Source organism: Mobula hypostoma, chromosome 15, assembly GCF_963921235.1.
Source record: "Mobula hypostoma chromosome 15, sMobHyp1.1, whole genome shotgun sequence".
Lineage (NCBI taxonomy): Eukaryota > Metazoa > Chordata > Chondrichthyes > Myliobatiformes > Myliobatidae > Mobula > Mobula hypostoma.
This window is the reverse complement of record NC_086111.1, coordinates 51,280,085-51,297,761: the sequence shown is the minus strand read 5'-3', so window position 1 is coordinate 51,297,761 and position 17,677 is coordinate 51,280,085. Positions and strand designations below refer to the sequence as shown.

Sequence of the window (17,677 nt, the reverse complement as noted above, 5' to 3'; positions counted from 1 at the left end):
CCCCAGATTAAATTCCCATTCGTAGAACTGTGCTGTGCAATTGTTTCAATTAGCAATATTTCTAATATTGCAGCTCACTTCGTGCCTCCAGCTGGATTAACAATGCTTTATTCACTAAAGCTGATGTGAAGACCATGCTCTGGCAATTCTGCTCTGCCCTGTAATGAGGGCAACGCAACTTTTCATTTTGAGTTCCATTTACCATGACAGTTTTGCTTATCGTTCACTTTGGACAATTGAATTATTTTGGAAGCTGTTTTAATGATGCTTGTTTTTTTTTAACTTGTAACAAGTTGCAAAGCCAATCATTTTGATTTGAAAGTGCAGAAGCCAACTTTTTTCCTGTGTTAAAGCCAATAGCACTTCAGTAGCAATGCAGAGGAGGCTTGGTGCCTTCCATTGCCTTTTTTGTGGTTGATGCAGGGTGAAACGTATCCAAATCCAGAAGTGTCACATTTCTCAATCCTGTGTCAGATGACCATTTGTGAAAGAAAGAATTTTAGTTATAGTGGCCAAACTGATGAGTAAATTAGACATGGTGATCCTTCAATGAATCAGAGCCCTTATTTCAGAGTTATGTAACTGTGTAATTTATTTGTTACATACTTTGAACCAAATATGTTATGTTATTCATTAAATTTGCATTCTTAAACTTAATCTGGAATTTTCAACTGGTTTGGTTACCTCTGTATATTTAGGTGAAGTTCGCATGCCTTCAAACAAAACTGCTAAACCAGAAATAATTGATAATCATGATGGTACAGTAACAGTCAAATATGCTCCAACTGAAGCTGGACTGCATGAAATGCACATAAAATATAATGGAAATCATATTCCAGGTATGCTTTTTTTTCAAGGTCTATGTAGTAGAACTACTTTGTATGTAGGGAGCCACGAGATTTTATCTATAGATGACGTTGAACTATTTTTACCTTTATTACTAATCTCATCCTAATGTGCCTGGATGTGAAAGCTAGTTAATATCTAATCCATCTTTAACACTCGGCTGCAATTTTAAGCATTCTGCAAACCTTGCTTGTATTTTTTAAAGGGATACACTATGCCCACTGTTGTAAATTCTTCAGTCTCCAAGAAAGAGCAAAATTGTAAACCCTGTCATACCCATAATCTGAAGCTAAAATGCTGCATTACAAACTTGCTAGTTAATTATTCTCAGCAGAATGAAAGAACTGCAGAAATTTTGAGGTGTGTATTGCTAGCAAGGCAAGCCTGGGCCTGTGGGGTGAACTGCTGCTGTTAATAAAAAAAAATGAAGCCTCTCTTGTGGAGCCTGACAGGACTAGATTGTTTCGGGTTGGGGTCAGATATCAAAATAACCTGTCAGATTTAGAGTGGCCATGCTTGCTTGGGTTTTATTTTCTACAGCTAAATGCGGGTCTAATCTCAGTGAAGCTGTTATCACAATGCGGTTTCAGATTTTTGTCTCAGATAAAACAATACTTGTAGATGGGTTGATACTTGCTGTTCCCATGTATCTACTCTCAGCTAATTAAAACAATAAACTTTGGTTGCTAAGGAAACCAACATGTTGATGCAATGTTTCTTCAAGCTCCTTGCAGCTACAGTGAGGTAATGGTGGTGGAGGTAATTAATATTCATTAGTGGAGTGTGATTTAATCAAATGGGATTCCTTGATCCAGATGTTTGAGTTGAAACTGCACATGGGCTGGTGGGTTTTATTCCATCTTGTTCCTTCTTGGGTCTGGTAAACCAGGAGAAGTTTAAGGAGCTAGGTGAGTCACTTGTCACAATGGTGTAGATGGAATGGACAGCCAGAGACTTTTTACAGAGTGGAATAGGCAAGAGTGGTGGGTCGAAGAACACACTGCCAGGTGTGGAGGTAGAGGCAGATACATTAGAGACCTCTAAGACTCGTAGATAGGCACGTGGCTGAAAGAAAAATGGAGGGTTATGTGAGAGGGTAGTGTTAAGATTGATCTTCGAGTAGGTTAAAAGGTTGGCACAATGTCGTAGTCTGAAGGGCCTGTACTGTGATTGTATTGTTCTAGGGCAGGGGTTCCCAACTTTTTGTGTCATGGACCCTAGCTAGGAACCCCTGTTCTAGGGTCTTATACTTCTGACTAGCCCCTGACTTCCTCTTGCTCCTTTGGTACGTTCCTGGTCAGCAGCAACCCTATCCCCAGGTATACAGTGATTTGAGGCTAGAAGATTTAACACCATTGTCTCGGTCATTACGGTTAAATAAATGCAAGCATTTAACCAAGCTCTGCTTCAACTTTAGATCTTTGGTCTTCATTCTATTGTGGTGGCCATTTTTTTTTATATGCTTAAAGCTGAATGTACCGATGATGTGAGCATTGTGTTTGATTATTTTCAGAGAGTCCACTTCAGTTCTTTGTTAACTATGGAGGCAGTGGACAGGTGTCCGCCTATGGCCCGGGACTAGTCTATGGTGTTGCCAACAAGCTGGCCACTTTCACAATTATAACAGAAGATGCTGGAGAGGGTGAGAATCCGTGTAAAATGGAACCAAATGCTGTGCAACCTTGTGGAGATGAGGATAATGGACTGATCTGCATATTTGTCAGTTTTTGAATAAAAATGTCCTGCACATAGAATTGTGAAAAGACAACACAGAAATGAGTCTCTGTATCAGCACTGACCAAGCACCCATTTGTAACATACTAAATGCCACCCAGCTCTATTTTCTCCACATTCCCTTCAACTTTATCTCAACAACCCCCCGCCACCTCCACACCAAACTAAATTCTCCCACTCACTGTAAACTAAAGGAGATTTAAAGGGCCAGTGAATATGATAACCCAGAGGAAAGCCAGGAGGATATGGAAGAACATGTAAACAGTGTCATGGCCAGGTTTAAACTCAAACCAGTGCAGTAGTGAGGCAACAACTCTGCCATTCAGTACAGCTGAAGTGTTTAATTCATTTGTGCTTGCATACTGAACATTACAACTTGAATCAGTTGTGCTTGCACACTGAACTTGTCGGAACTGGTAAAGCACGTTGCTGTATTTGCACTGGTACTGGTCCTAGTGCATCTCCCAGTGAAAACTTTGCATTGTACCTGTCAACAATTTTCTAAAGCAAACTTGTACCAAGGCTAGTTTCAGGTTTCAAAGGTACATTTTAATGTCAGAGAAATGTATACAATATACTTCCTGAAATTCTTTTACTTCACAACCATCCACATAAACAGAGGAGTGACAGTTAAATGTTAGAACCCTAAAGCTCCCCCTCCCACACATAAGCAGCAGCAAGCAATGATTTCCCCCTCCTCTGCCAGCAAAAAAAAGCATCAGCAACCCCCACCGAGCACTGAAGCGTGCAACAAGTGTCAATAAAGACACAGACTTGCAGTACCCCAAAGACTACTCGTTCACCTGGTAATTTGACATGCCACAGGCTCTCTCTCTCCTTAAGGGAGAAAGGGGTGTCCCCATTTCACAGCGAGGGGAGACATAACAAACAACTTGCTGATTTAGAATGTAAAAGTCTGTTGCATTGCTTTTTCCGAGCTCTGTGCCCAAAGAACTCGGGTCTCTGGACACACAGCCAACAGCCAGTTCGCTGCTTTCACTCTTCCATCTCCCACGATGCACCAGTCCCCAGCAGCAGCATCGACCTTGAGTCCACCTGCCTCCGTTGTCATGAAATCCCAGAACCCTGAAGACATACCAGTCTTGAAGGCCGCGTCCTTGGTGTACAGAAAAGTAGCCAGTCGTGAGACCCTGAGAGCGGGTCCCATTCCCGCAAAGAACTGAAGTCAGCATGTAACTCCAGGTCAGGGTCTTCAAAAGAACCCTGAAAGGGGAAAATAGAGATATTAAAGATAGAAATAGAGCTGTTTCTGAAGATGCAAGCAAAGGATTCGCTGCTAGGTGCCATTGTCCTAAGCTCCTCAGTAGTTTAGAGAAGGTAAAATAAGAAGTCATCTGATTTGTATGCCTCAGATAAATGCTGCCTACTTAACTGTAGTTATTGATCTACCATATTTTCTGGAAGATGTATATTGTTTGCTAAATAGATTGCTTCAGTACTTGTTTTTTCCCCTCTTTCCATCTAGGTGGTCTGGACTTGGCTATCGAAGGACCTTCCAAGGCAGAAATCAGCTGTATAGATAATAAGGATGGGACATGTTCAGTATCCTACCTTCCAACCCTGCCGGGCGACTACAGTATCATTGTCAAATATAATGAGAAACACATCCCTGGAAGTCCTTTCACTGCCAAAATCACAGGTAATGCAAGTTTCATGTATAAAGGAATTGCAAGCACGCTGGAACATTTCAGTTGGGGCAGATGTCCTGTGGATTGAATGGCCTAATTCTGCTGCTCTGTCTTATGGTAACATTACTTCAAGGATCTACTATTCACCGCTTCATGGCATTGGCAGTGAACTGGTATTTTGTATCGTAAATCATTTGGCCTCAAGTGTAGAATGAGAATTGAGTGTCAATCTGCTTTTCCTGATATATCCAAGATTAAATTCAGAGACTAGAGTTCAAGTATGAGAAAACCTGCAGGTGCTGGAGATCCAAAGCAATACACACACAAAATGCTGGAGGAACTCAGCAGGCCAGGCAGCATCTATGGAAAACAGTACAGTCGAAGTTTCGGGCCAAGACCTTTCATCATGACTGAGAAAGAAGGGCGGGGAGATGCCTGAATTAAATGGTGGGGGAGGGGAATGAGGCTAACTGGAAGGTAGTAGGTGAAGGTAGGTTCATGGGAAAGGTCAAGGGCTGGAGAAGAAAGAATCTGATAGAGTGGACAATAGGACTCCGCGGAGAAGTAATATGCAGGTAGAAAAAGTGAAATGTCAGAGTGGGTAATAGAGGTGGGGGGGGTGATTTTGTTTGTTGGTAGAAGAAATCAATATTCATACCATCAGGTTAGAGGGTCCCCAGGTGGAATATAAAGTTTTGTTCCTCCACCCTGAGTGTGGCCTCATCTTGGCACGCGAGAAGGCTTGGGATCGACACGTAGGATCAGGAATGGGAAAGGGGATTAAGATGTTTGCCCACCGGGAAGTCCCACTTGTGGTGGATGATGTGGAGGTGCCCGACAAAGTGGCCCCCTAATTTACGACAGGTCTCACCAATGTAGGAGAGGCTGCATCAGGGTCACTGGACACAATAGACAACCCCAGCAGATTCATCTGGAAGGACAGTTTGGGGCCGTGAATGGAAGCAAATTTGTCTTTTTTTCCCTTGTTGCATTGAGAAGATTTTTTTTTTTAAACAGCTACAACTAGGTTGAAAACTATTAAAAATAATCTAATTCATACAAATCTTGCATTACATGGAACAGCATTAAAAATGAGACATGTAAGGGTATTTTGGGGAAACAAATTGAGTTATCATTCAGTATTTTATAAGTTATGGGAGACATTCAAAATGTGGAAAGTGGATATTGCACATGGCAAGTCCTTACCATTTCTTTTACTTTACCAAAATTTGAAATTCAGTAATATTCATGGGGGGCATGAAAATGAACATGTTTGTTGTGAATGAGGGAGTCCACTGAAACTGAAGCACCTAAACTGGTGGAAGTTTTTCTTCAGGAATGGGGGGGAAAATGTATCCAAAACAATTAGAAAAAGATGGATTGAAAATTGCCTTTTTTTTCCCCCCACCCCCAGAGGACAGCAGGCAAAAGTCACAAGTCAAGGTTGGCTCGGCTGCTGACATATCCTTGGATATCAATGAAAGTGATCTCAGCCTGCTGGTCGTCAATATTAAATCTCCATGTGGCCAAGATGAGCCATGCCTGCTAAAGAGATTACCAAATAACCATATTGGTAAGTCGAGTTCAGTGCCACATCACTGGAACCAAAGGAACTGAACACTTCAGAGTACCTAAAGCATGCTGCAGATGCTGTAAACCTGATTTTAGAACACCAAAAAACGCTTGAAGTGCCCAGCAGGTCTCAGAGTTTCTGTGGATTTTGATGGAGCTTCTGTATCATAAGTAGATATGAGAAATACTGAAGGGGAAGAAAGGTCAGAAAATAACAGTGCTTAGCAAGTTAACATTTTGAGCAACCAACCTGAAATGTCAAATACTCTGTCTGACAGATGATGCTGGATCCGCAATTACAAAGTGCTTTTTGTTTAAGAACTTGAAGTTTACCCATTCAGTTTGCCTTTTGACTTGTGAGGTAAAAATGTGACTTGTTCTGGATCTGAGCACATTCATGCTGAAATTGTAGACTGAGATCCCTGGAAACCCATCCCCAGTTGTTGATATCAAATGCAAATTGGGGGATTCCAGTTAGTTGGGACACATCAGGACCTGTACGTTTTGCTCCAATTAAGTGGCTGCCCCAATTGACTGAAGTTTCATGGAAATAGTGGAAGTGATATTTATTTTTTTTAAAAAAGACAAAATACTGTTTAACAAATTCTGTATTTAAATGAAATACAGACGAAGTAGAACATTATCAATACTAGGACAGTACTGTAAAAATGTACAAACGTGTATTAGTTCCTAACTGTTACCGACAGAGGAATTGATCTGCCCTATTCTTTTGAACAAGATCAGCACAGACACCTTATGTACAGTAGGTAATGGATTGTCTTCATACAATTCTATCAATGATTGTATCCTCCAAATCTTCATTTTCATTATAACATTCAAAATGATTGTACTGTAGATGCCTTCATGTTCTTCATAGTTTCTAGCTTGAAGTGAAGTTATTTCATTTTCACTGCTGGCCATATCTGGGGTCTATGCATCAGAATACTTGAAACTGCAGTGAACAAAACAATTCTGAATTGTCTTGCTCTTGTTAATTGTCAGAGACAAAAATTACAAGTGTTTGTGTTCAAAAAATACACTGCTCAAAATCATGTTTGCTGTCAGCACAGTTTAGTGCCAACGGCCACACAAGTACACGTGCCTGAAGCTAGTTAGAAACTGATGGGCACCAGACTCCTGCCTCAATTAATCGGTGTAGTGCCCGTTTAAATGAAAGGAATCCCAGCTATTTACTGGCCCAGTTAATTGGAAACCTATATTTTGTTACCTCAGCTGTCTTTGGGGTTCTGGAAGTAGATACAGCGTGCATATGTATCTGTTGACAGAGATTAATATTTCACATTTCACATTAAGCACATATTTCATGGCATATTTATTCAAACTTTTCAGTTACCTTGAAATTTTGCTATAACCATATTCTGGTGAAAATAGGTCAAATTACCAACTATTGAGTAAGGAGACCCACGAGAATTTTAGTGGCTTTCAAAGAGGAGATGAAGATGCACATCACAAACATACTTCAGACTGAAGTTGCTCCTTTACTAGTGGCGTCTGTTGGTTTAGAGAACATAAACGACTTTTACAAATCCTAAGCTAGAAATTGAGAATGTTGAGGATGGATAAAGATAGCAACACACATCAAAGTTGCTGGTGAACGCAGCAGGCCAGGCAGCATCTCTAGGAAGAGGTACAGTCGATGTTTCAGGCCAAGACCTTTCGTTGCTTGAATTTCCAGCATCTGCAGAATTCCTGTTGTTTGCAATGGATAAAGATAGTTGTATTAACAATGTTCTTTACTACTAGGTATCTCCTTCATCCCACGAGAAGTTGGTAAACACCTTGTAAGCATAAAGAAAAATGGGAGGCATGTGGAAAATAGTCCAATTGCCATTATGGTGGGTCAGTCTGAAATTGGAGATGCCAGCAGAGTCCGGGTCTCTGGAGAAGGATTGAAGGCAGGACGTACATTTGAAACGTCTGACTTCATTGTGGACACTAGAGATGCAGGTAAGATTAGGAAAGGGGTATTTCCAGAATGCAAAATGATTTTCTAACATGTATTCCCAATGATTTATAATTCAGAAATGCTGCATTGCAGGAAAAAGGCCTTTGACATGGTTTATCATGTTTGGCCATCTTCCTCCCCTTCGGCCACAATCTTTTTTTTTTGCTGCTTGGGAAGAATTGCTTTGGCCTTGAAAGTGCTTTCACACAGTATTAAATAACAAAGGTAATATCTTTTTTTAAACTTGGACTTTTTATGATCTCGTGCAGAAACAACAGGAAGCTAGGATAAGTGGATTATAATGGTGCCTTCTACCAGAATGCTCTACTCCTACATTGTATTGCTTTAAGTATCTGGGTAGATTTTTGAATATTCAAAATCAAAACATCCTGAAATATATTCCCTTCGTATGTAACCATTGCTCTCATTTATAGGTTATGGTGGGCTTGCATTATCTATTGAAGGCCCAAGTAAGGTGGATATTAACACGGAGGAGACAGAGGAAGGTACCTGCAAAGTTTTGTATTGTCCGACTGAGCCTGGCACTTACATTATTTACATCAAATTTGCTGAACAGCACGTACCAGGTATGAGAAGTGAGCTACAAAATTAGCTTCCTAAGCTCTTGTGTTGATGTCTTTTTCTTATAGACAAAACAATGGATCCGTCTACTTGACAATGTTATTTAACCATATGATTTAAGTTTAATGAGGAATTATCACACTTAACTAAATAAAATATTTGCACTTCAAAAATTGGTGTATATCAATTTACACCATTTTTTAAAAATGAGAACTAATTTCATGGCTGATTTTTTTTTTATAATACCCCAGATAGTAAGATTAGATTTTTATGCATTATTCAAGCGTTTGCTGCATTATGTAGAAATTAAGTGAATTAAAACAAAAACGCGTTGCTGTCTGTGTGTCAGAATAATGGTGGAACTGGAGATGAATGTAAAGAAGAGACCTGTATTCTTTGCAGGGAGTCCATTCACAGTTAAGGTAACAGGTGAAGGCAGGGTGAGAGAGAGCATCACTCGCAGGCGACGGGCTGCATCTGAGGCAACAGTCGGAAGCATCTGTGATTTGAATCTGAAGATTCCTGGTAAGACTGGAAGAGATGTTTAGAATTTATTGTCAGTAAAGCTATTTAGACTATAGAATTTGTGTAATTGGCATAACAGGGCATTTACTGTATAACCAAGAACGCTTAATGAAAGTTGAGTGCTGTTGTACCAGTTTAAATGCCAGCTGTGCCATCAAAGCAGTGTGAATGGTGGTAAATACCATCCAATGTCTTTAAACCTTTGCAAAAAGAATAACTTTAAAGCAAAGCTGTCAAATTTTCTAATACTCCAATGCTAGTTCTAATAACTCAATCCAGCCCAAGGTTAAATGAATTAATCAGATAAATTGTTTTTACTTCTGAATACAGTGCATTGAATTCTTTCTAAAGGGCACAATGTGAAGAATTAGTTCGTGTTTACAGTTTTGAGGAATGTGCTGTGGCAGCATTTTGGTTCTGAAAACTTTCCAGCCTTCTGTTTTTCCTTTCCACTGATTTGAATGTCATTTCAGTGTTATGGTAAAGCAAGACCGAGTGTTTTTAGAAGCTGAAGCTTATAAAGCAGTAGCTTTGCTAATGTAATGGCTAATATTAATAATACCATCAATTATCTGAACTGAAGTATGAACTCTGTTAAAGCTTTACTTGTGTTGAAGATTGCAGCAGCTGAAATTTGGTTGCCCCTAGTTCCTAATGAAACCAAATTGAAGGGTGGGAGAGAAAGAAGAGAGATTATTAGCAAACTATTCAAAATATCTAATCTGCCTATAGTCAAGTTTAATCTATTTTGGTAACTTAATTTTGGATATTAAATCATATTCATAATGAATAATGACCTTCATTGCATTCATGTGACAACTGCCCAGAAATGTTTACAAGACTGATATACAAAATGCTGCATTCCCCTCATTCATAGCATTGTATGTGGGTAGAGCAAATTAACTATCATCAGCATTGCCATTTCGGCTATTCTGGGCTAATCAAAGCTGTATCATTGTAGAACATGTAGTTATAGAATATTATCTAGGTCAAAATCATATGGTCTGTATTAGACAGGCTGTCTTGATGTGTGCCATTGAGGTGCAGACGTTGCTTAGAAGTAAATGCATGAAAACTGAAATGCAGCTGCACTCTTCTAAAATACAACTTGTTTCCTGTCTTTCCTTTCCAATTCTTCTTAGTGACTTGGTTCCAACTAACGGCGGCTCGGGAGCATCTCTATCACATGCATTCAGACTTTCAGACAACTTGTACTTTCTTGTGTGCTGAGAGTATGGATATTCACCAGATTCAGTGTGAAAAACCTGAGGACCCAACTAGCGTCCAAAGTCAATCTTTCCCCTTGCTTGGCCACCTTGGCCTGGAGGCACCTAACCTGTTCAGTGCAAGGGCATTGAGGTCGGAGGGAGCGTTTCTGCACTGGGCATGTGGATTCTGAGGTCGGCAGAATGTGCTCATTTTTAAATTAGCCAGCATGCTTCTGTCAGTGGTTGTTGCATGATGAGCATTTCCTTTCCTTAACATGGCATGTTTCACAAATATGCTTGCAGTCTTATCTTTCTAAATGCAGGGTCCTTAAGGGAGTTGTGAGACAATAGCTTGTGGAAGAGGGTTCTTAACTTTTGCCCTGTACCAAGATTATTATTTACCCCTCTGCCTTTTGTTCTTTATTTTATTCAGCCTCTTGCCTCCAGTGTCTATTTTAGAAATACTTAGGTTTAGTTTTTCATTTTCTGAATTTCCAAGTGACAAACTGCTTGTTGCTAGGTTAAGCATTTTTTTTGTGTGGTCAAAACAAAACCCTTACTAAATTCAGCCATTTGTTTGCTGTGATCTATTAATAAGAGTTATAATTTACTAACATTTCTAGATTCAAGGAAGATGCAATTTTAAGAGTACAGTTTTTGTCCATGGAGGCAATTTCCTTCTCGGCATTGCCCTCCATTTAACAATTTTAAACAACCACACTTGATTTGTTCAGCCTAAATTAGGAACCCAAGTGCAGACTGGGAGTAGAAACTGGCTACAGGGTCTTTCAAGGTGCTCCTGTCAAATATTAATGGCATGACTGACCTGAGAAAAACTTAACTCTTCACTCCCTGTACTCCCGGTAATCTTTCACCGCCTTCTCCATTTGCTTATCAGGAATCTGAAATCTTCAGCCTTAATGTTCTGACTTTGCCTCAGTTCCCCATTTGGAAGAGTGTCAGAATGTTTTCACATTGTCAAATTTAAATGGGTGACCTTTTTTTAAAAAAACAAAAAGTTACCCCAGCTCCAGAACTTCCCACAAGAGTATGAGTCTTCTCCATGCCCATCCTTCAGTATCTTTTGAGATCTGGTTAACATGGCACCGAACTGTGACATCCTTCAAGGTCTTGGCTAATAATTTTAATAGGTTTGTAGGGATGGTTTGTGGAGAGGTGGGAGTCAGGTTAAGGTTTAGGGATAGGAATAAGGGAGAGGTTGGAGATTAATGGCAGTAAATGAAAATCAGGACAGGATTCAGTGTTCGAAATCCAGGTCAGAGGCCGGTGATCCCGGAAGCTGGGTCGGCTGGCACTGAGGAGACCAGTGACCACCCCCCCCCCCGCCAGATTGTGGAGTCCCTGGTCTGAGCCCCATGCAGGCAGCAGTCATGAGGATGGGGGCACCCCCCCCCCCCCAGTCACTAGGATCAAAAATCCATGAGTCCGGAAGTCCGTGCCTGAAGTTCAAATCCTTGATTGGCAAGTCCTGGGGTAGATACCCAGCAGTTGGCAAAGTCTGGAGGGAAAAGCCAAAGGTCTAGTTGGGAATAGAGAGTGGAAAAGGGGCTTGTCCTTCTGAATATGGCAGGTATGCCATGTTGCTGCTGGAATGGGTGGTGACACTTGCAGCTCCCTTCGGCTTGTCATTGGGTGTGTTGATTGTTAATGCAAATGACACATTTCGCTCTGTTTCAATTTACATGTGACATATCTGAATCTGCCAGATCTTGATGCAAACTTATAAAATTTGAGAGGCATTATTGGAGAGTTAGTATCTTCCAACTGCCCTCTTTCTCTAACCCCCCCCCTCAAAAAACCTGAAATGTCTAATACTAGAGAGCTAACATTGAAGGTGAGGGAAGGTAAGTTTAGAGGAGATATGTGGAGCAAGTTTGACACAGTGGTGGGTAGCTGGAACACTGCCAGAGATGGTGGCAGCAGCAGATATGACAGTTGTTTAAGACTCATGAACAGGCAATGAATATGCAGGGACTGGAGAAGTGCAGATTGCACAAGGATAAGGTGTCAGTAGTCTAACTAGTTGGTGTAATGTCATGGGCCACAAACCTGTTCCTGTGCTGTACTATTCTATGTTCAAACTTCTGGATCTTGGCAGACCATGAAAAGGGTGGAGAATTTGAGGTTTGCATCTCATTGCATTCAGAACTTTTTGTATCACTCATTGGAGAAGTTCTTAACCCTTTAGGGAAATTTGGTTTTCTAGTGTGGCAAAATTTGTTGGGCAGGAATTTGGCTCTTCCTTACCCACTCCTTTGCCCAAAGCCATACTCCTGACATCTAAAGGGGATTTGCTGTAACTATGGAGGGAGTAACAGTGTTGCTGTACCAGTAACAGAATAACATCCCAAGAGGCTTTTCAATCTTGAAGTTTTCCCAAAGGTTGTTAATGATCTAGGCAACAATTGGGAGATTTCATGTCTCCTTCCGAAAGTAACACTTCTGGCAGTGGTGGCTGCAAACCTGAGGTGCAGAGATCAGAAGTCAGAGGATAGAAACTTGCAGTGGAATTGGCTATCCCTTCTGGCAACACATTGCTTTCATGGAGGTTAGGATGATAGAGATCTGGTTCAGAATAATGTGATTGCAACAACCTCATCTCAGTTGACTTTGGCTGTGGTCATGTACTGTGGTTGGAATAGTGCTCAGACATTTTCCCTCCATAGTTGCTAGTCAGCACTTGAATGCAGTAGAATGTATCTTGGCATCTTCACTTGGAGAGGAAGTGATCATTTCACTACCTGGAAAATTCCTCTGGTCATGAGTGAACTGGTGACAACTTTTGTCCTAAAGAGGTGCTAAAAAATCCCAAGGAGTATTTCTTCGTGGCACGGATGTGGGCTTTAGTTTTGCAAAACATGATTCTGCAGAGTCCGAATAAATTCGCAAATGGTTTGAGTAAAACCTCATTCTCCCCATCCTCCTATCTCCAGTTGACAGCTAGAAACTAATTGAAGATTGGACTTTTCTTGTCCTTGGTCTTTTTCACCATCAACTTCACGGGTTCATATCGCAATCATGGAGCTTTCTAAATTTGTTGAAACTTGGCCAATTCTTAGATTAGTGTTAAGTTTGTCATCTTGAACCCTGATTCTGCCTATTTGATTTGGACCACCTACTCAATAGAGAAACATTTGCTTGGACTTCTAGCAGTTATAATCATGGTGTTCTCATGCCAGAGGCACTCAAGCTGTTTGGACTGTAAATCCTTTAAAATTCCACACTGATTTTTGGCAACTTTTTTTCTGTTTTATGGCAAACATGTGTCCTTCATGGCAAATCATCAGGCTTCAGTTACTTTGGCAGCAAGTGTCATCTTTTAGTTCCACTTAACCCATGTTGTTTCTCCTGCATAGAAATTGATGTCCACGACATGTCTGCCCAAGTGACCAGTCCCTCTGGAAAGATTAACGAAGCAGAGATCACGGAAAGTAGCAACCACATCTACTGTGTCAGATTTGTGCCCCAAGAGATGGGCGTGCACACGGTCAGTGTAAAATATCGAAATCGGCATGTCCCTGGCAGTCCTTTCCAATTCACGGTGGGACCACTTGGTGAAGGAGGAGCTCGAAAAGTGCGAGCTGGTGGCCCGGGGCTTGAACGAGGCATAGTAGGAGTCCCAGGTAAGTTCCTGATGTTGCCTCTGGTTGTGATTTAGTTTGTTACTTCTGGTTGAAAGATTTGTCTTGGTTTGTTACAAAAGAGCGCGTGAATGGCATACTGAGTGTTTCCATGTGGAACAATATTTGAACATGGCAAGAATATTATTAACAATCTTGGTGCACGCAGTTTGGCAATCATTGCCAAGTTTCTCCTTTGACATTTATTTTTAAGATGCTAATATTGACTCTCCAGCTTATTTTTATCCACATGGTCTGCTTGGGTTAGGGATCACCAGGTCAATCTTCCCCTTGCTCCTTCTGGTTTATTTGCTGTGTTAATCAGCGCAATGTTAACAGTATTGACTCAAGAGCTCAAGTCTCGCACGTATGTAATCTTGTGAGAAGCTGAATTTTTTGGAAAGTGAACTTGCCCAATTGTTTGCCAAAGCTTCCAAGTACCAACACCACGTTGTATTTTTTGTGTGGGTCTGCTACCTGCCCAAAAGCTGGGATCGTTTGTCTATGTTCATGCAGCTTGACTATAATTCCAACTGAGAAACTTGGAAGGGGAAGTAGGATAGTTATCCTGTCTTGATGACGGTAGTACCCAATGGATCAGGGATTGGTGTCTCAAAGCTTAAGATTTCTTCCATAAGGTGTTGTATAGCTTTCTCTTAGTTAGTTACACCACTGCCGTTTAGGGCAGCAATTTCTATTTTACTGTTTCTGTAACTTTTTTTGGACCAGTCATGGTTGTTAGCCCTGAGCTGAATCCCCAAGCTTGGAGGATTGGTGGACCACTCTTAGTCTGGCCTTCTATCCTTTGATCTGATTGGCATAGGTGACCCTACCAGGAGTCAAAGCACAAGGCCTTGACTCTAGGCTACGTAGCTCTCCAGGTCATTGAGGCACGCAAGCCTCCAAGCCACGACAAGGTTGTCCTCTTGAAGGAAATGGGTGGAATTTGAAATGGGCCTGGCTGCCTCTAGAGTAATAAAATTTAACTCCTTACTATTTAGTCAGGGGACCTGTATTTAAAACTTCTACTTTACATGGCAGCTCATATCTTTAAATAGAGGAGTAAACATCATTCAAATAGTCTATCAATTAAACTAGAATTTGAAGCATACAAGAAATACTAAAAGATTGAAATTATTTCTTGCAAAACTTGTTCACAGCTGAATTCAGTATCTGGACACGTGAAGCTGGTGCAGGTGGACTGTCCATAGCTGTGGAAGGACCCAGCAGAGCAGAGATATCATTTGAAGACAGAAAGGATGGATCTTGTGGTGTGTCGTACACTACACAGGAGCCTGGTGAGCAAGTTTGTGGATGTTTGTAATCCAGATTTGTCTTCTCGAGGGTGGGTAGATACATCTGGATTTAGATTTTTTTGCCTTTTGTCATCAGACCTAATCCACAACACGCATCTTCAGCTTCTGAAGAAAAATGCCTTCACTTCTCTGACTGCATCATTTTGGACACTTTGCCCTTCCAGGCTCTCACACAAAATGCTGGAGGAACTCAGCAGCCCTGGCAGCATCTATGGAAAAGAGTAAGCAGTTGACGTTTCGGACCGAGACCCTTCATCAGGACTGGTGAAGGATCTTGGCCCAAAATGTGGGCTGTTTACTTTTCAATAGATTGCTACCTCTCCAACATTTTGTGTGTTGCTTTAGATTTCTGGCACCTGCAGATTTTCTCGTGTTCAGAATTCCAGAGCTTTCTCTCTCCAGATTTCTTTACCATTTTGGCTGGGCTTGCCAATATATACAAGGATGAGTTTACAGCATGATCTACATATAAGATTAAAATGCCAATAAAAGGCATTGACTTGGTTGTGATATTCAGTTTTATCCTCTTAACCCTAATTAACAACCACAGCAGAAAACATAACTTACCTGAACCAAAAACTCTGTCATAAGACCATAAGACATAGAAGAATCAAGCCATTTGGCCCATCAAGACCCCTCTGGCATTACATTATGGCTGATTTATTATACCTCTTAACTCCATTCTGCCGCCTTCATGACCTTTGATGCCCTGACTAATCAAGAACCTAACCACAGATTCACCATCCTCTGGCCAAAGAAATCTCTCCTCATCTCTGTTCTAAAGAAAGGAGATGAGAGGTTTCTTTATGCCTCTTTACTTGTGTAAAATTATGCATCTTTCCTTTGGACAGCCTCTCCTTTAGACGATGATTTCCACTCCAGTTTTGTGGGTTCTAAGGTTAATGTGGGAACTACAGATTCGCCCATGTAGGGCAGGAAGAATTTGATAGGATATGAAGGTAGATAGTTTAATAAAGAGTCTTGTACCTGAAGCATTACCGTTTCTCTTTCCACTATTGCTGGACCTGAACTTTACCAGCATTTTCCATTCTGATTTATACCATGTTCTGCTCCTTCATCCTTGTTTTCAAAGCATTCAATGCTCTTGCTTCTCCTTTGCAATCTTACACTCTCCCACTGCATTTGAGGTTCTTGATTATTGGGCCATAAGACAAAGCGGCAGAATCAGGCCATTCTACCCATCAGGTCTGCTCCACCATTCCATCATGGCTCTGATTTATTTTCCCCCTCAACTGTATTTTCCTGCTGCCTTCCTGTGACCTCTTATTGTTGATTATATCATTGCCTAAGGATTAAACTCTTGGAATTCCCCAAACACTCTACCTCTTCATAACTGTCAGCCCCAGCCAAAAGAGTTAAATGCTCCCTCAAGTTAAACTTGTCTTTGTCCCTTATTTCTTGGCTGTTGACTTTGATTTGATATCCTGGTGAAGTTTTGGACGTACAGAGTTACTAAAGCTATGCAAACATTTATGGTATAAACCTGATTTTATAATTCTGTTTTAATTGCATCAGTGCCACAATCAGTAGTATTTTGCAATGCAGAACTTATACATTATAATAATAGCAGGTTTGAGATCCAGTGTCAAGCCGAAACCAACTGGTAGAGAAGTCACCTATTAATGAACTAATGAGTTGATGCTTTTATGCATTTCATATTCATAAAAATAGTAAACTGAATATTCTGCAAACAGTTAATCTGTCTGAATAAGAGAAATGGTTAAATCCTCAAAGATGAATGTATTGTTCAGTACAAGACATTCCTATGTATCCTAACTCGTTCATTATGTGCCTTATTGTATAACATGGGTGATCATGATCCTTACATGACCATGATCATTCTTGGCAAATTTTTCTACAGAAGTGGTTTGCCATTGCCTTCTGGGCAGTGTCTTTACAAGACTGGTGACCTCAGCCATTCTCAACACTCTTCAGAGATTGTCTGCCTGGCACCAGTGGTCACATAACCAGGACTTGTGATGTGCACCAGCAGCTCCCATAGCTTCACATGACCCTGGTCGGGGTGCTAAGCAGGTGATACACTTTGTCCAAGGATGACCTGTAGGCAAGTGGAGGGAAGGAGCTCCTTACACCTCCTTTTGATAGAGACATGTCTCCAGCCCGCCATCCTGGTTTCCTAACAAACATGAAGAATATTAAATGTGATTAAGATCTGTTATACATCTTGCATAATTTTAAGGTAGTTACATGTCTGTTTTGTTACAGGTGACTATGAAGTGTCCATCAAGTTCAACGATGAGTACATCCCTGACAGCCCCTTTATTGTCCCCATCGCTGCTTCGTCAGAAGATGCAAGCAGACTTACTGTTACTAGTCTTCAGGTGAGACATAAGAAAATATCTGCTCCCTGGCTGTGGCCCCCTACTGCACATCCACAGGTCACAAATGGGTGTGATATTAGGTCATCACATTTGAATATGAAATGGAGTAGAGAATAAGGGAGTAAATTAATGCAAAGAATTGATTGCATAGCTTATTTTGAACTTCAGAACAAAACTCTCTCCAGGATACTGTTGAGGCTTTAATTTAACACATCTAGTGTAAATATCTGTAGTTCTATGTACTCCTTCCAAAAGTTGTGCTTAAGTGTGAATAG

The 17,677-nt window shown here is 40.9% G+C and overlaps 1 protein-coding gene across 7 annotated transcripts in view; it reads left to right on the top strand.

Moving 5' to 3' along the window:
• flnbl (filamin B, like) overlaps positions 1-17,677 on the top strand; it is a 177,240-nt gene that overhangs the window by 138,293 nt on the left and 21,270 nt on the right. For all 7 annotated transcript variants that reach the window (XM_063068023.1, XM_063068022.1, XM_063068019.1 and 4 more), the window contains 10 exons: positions 699-839; positions 2,360-2,488; positions 4,067-4,240; positions 5,644-5,802; positions 7,566-7,769; positions 8,202-8,354; positions 8,752-8,874; positions 13,460-13,726; positions 14,884-15,021; positions 17,287-17,402. In XM_063068023.1, the coding sequence (XP_062924093.1) occupies positions 699-839; positions 2,360-2,488; positions 4,067-4,240; positions 5,644-5,802; positions 7,566-7,769; positions 8,202-8,354; positions 8,752-8,874; positions 13,460-13,726; positions 14,884-15,021; positions 17,287-17,402 (1,604 nt within the window). The remainder of the gene's footprint in view (positions 1-698; positions 840-2,359; positions 2,489-4,066; positions 4,241-5,643; positions 5,803-7,565; positions 7,770-8,201; positions 8,355-8,751; positions 8,875-13,459; positions 13,727-14,883; positions 15,022-17,286; positions 17,403-17,677) is intronic.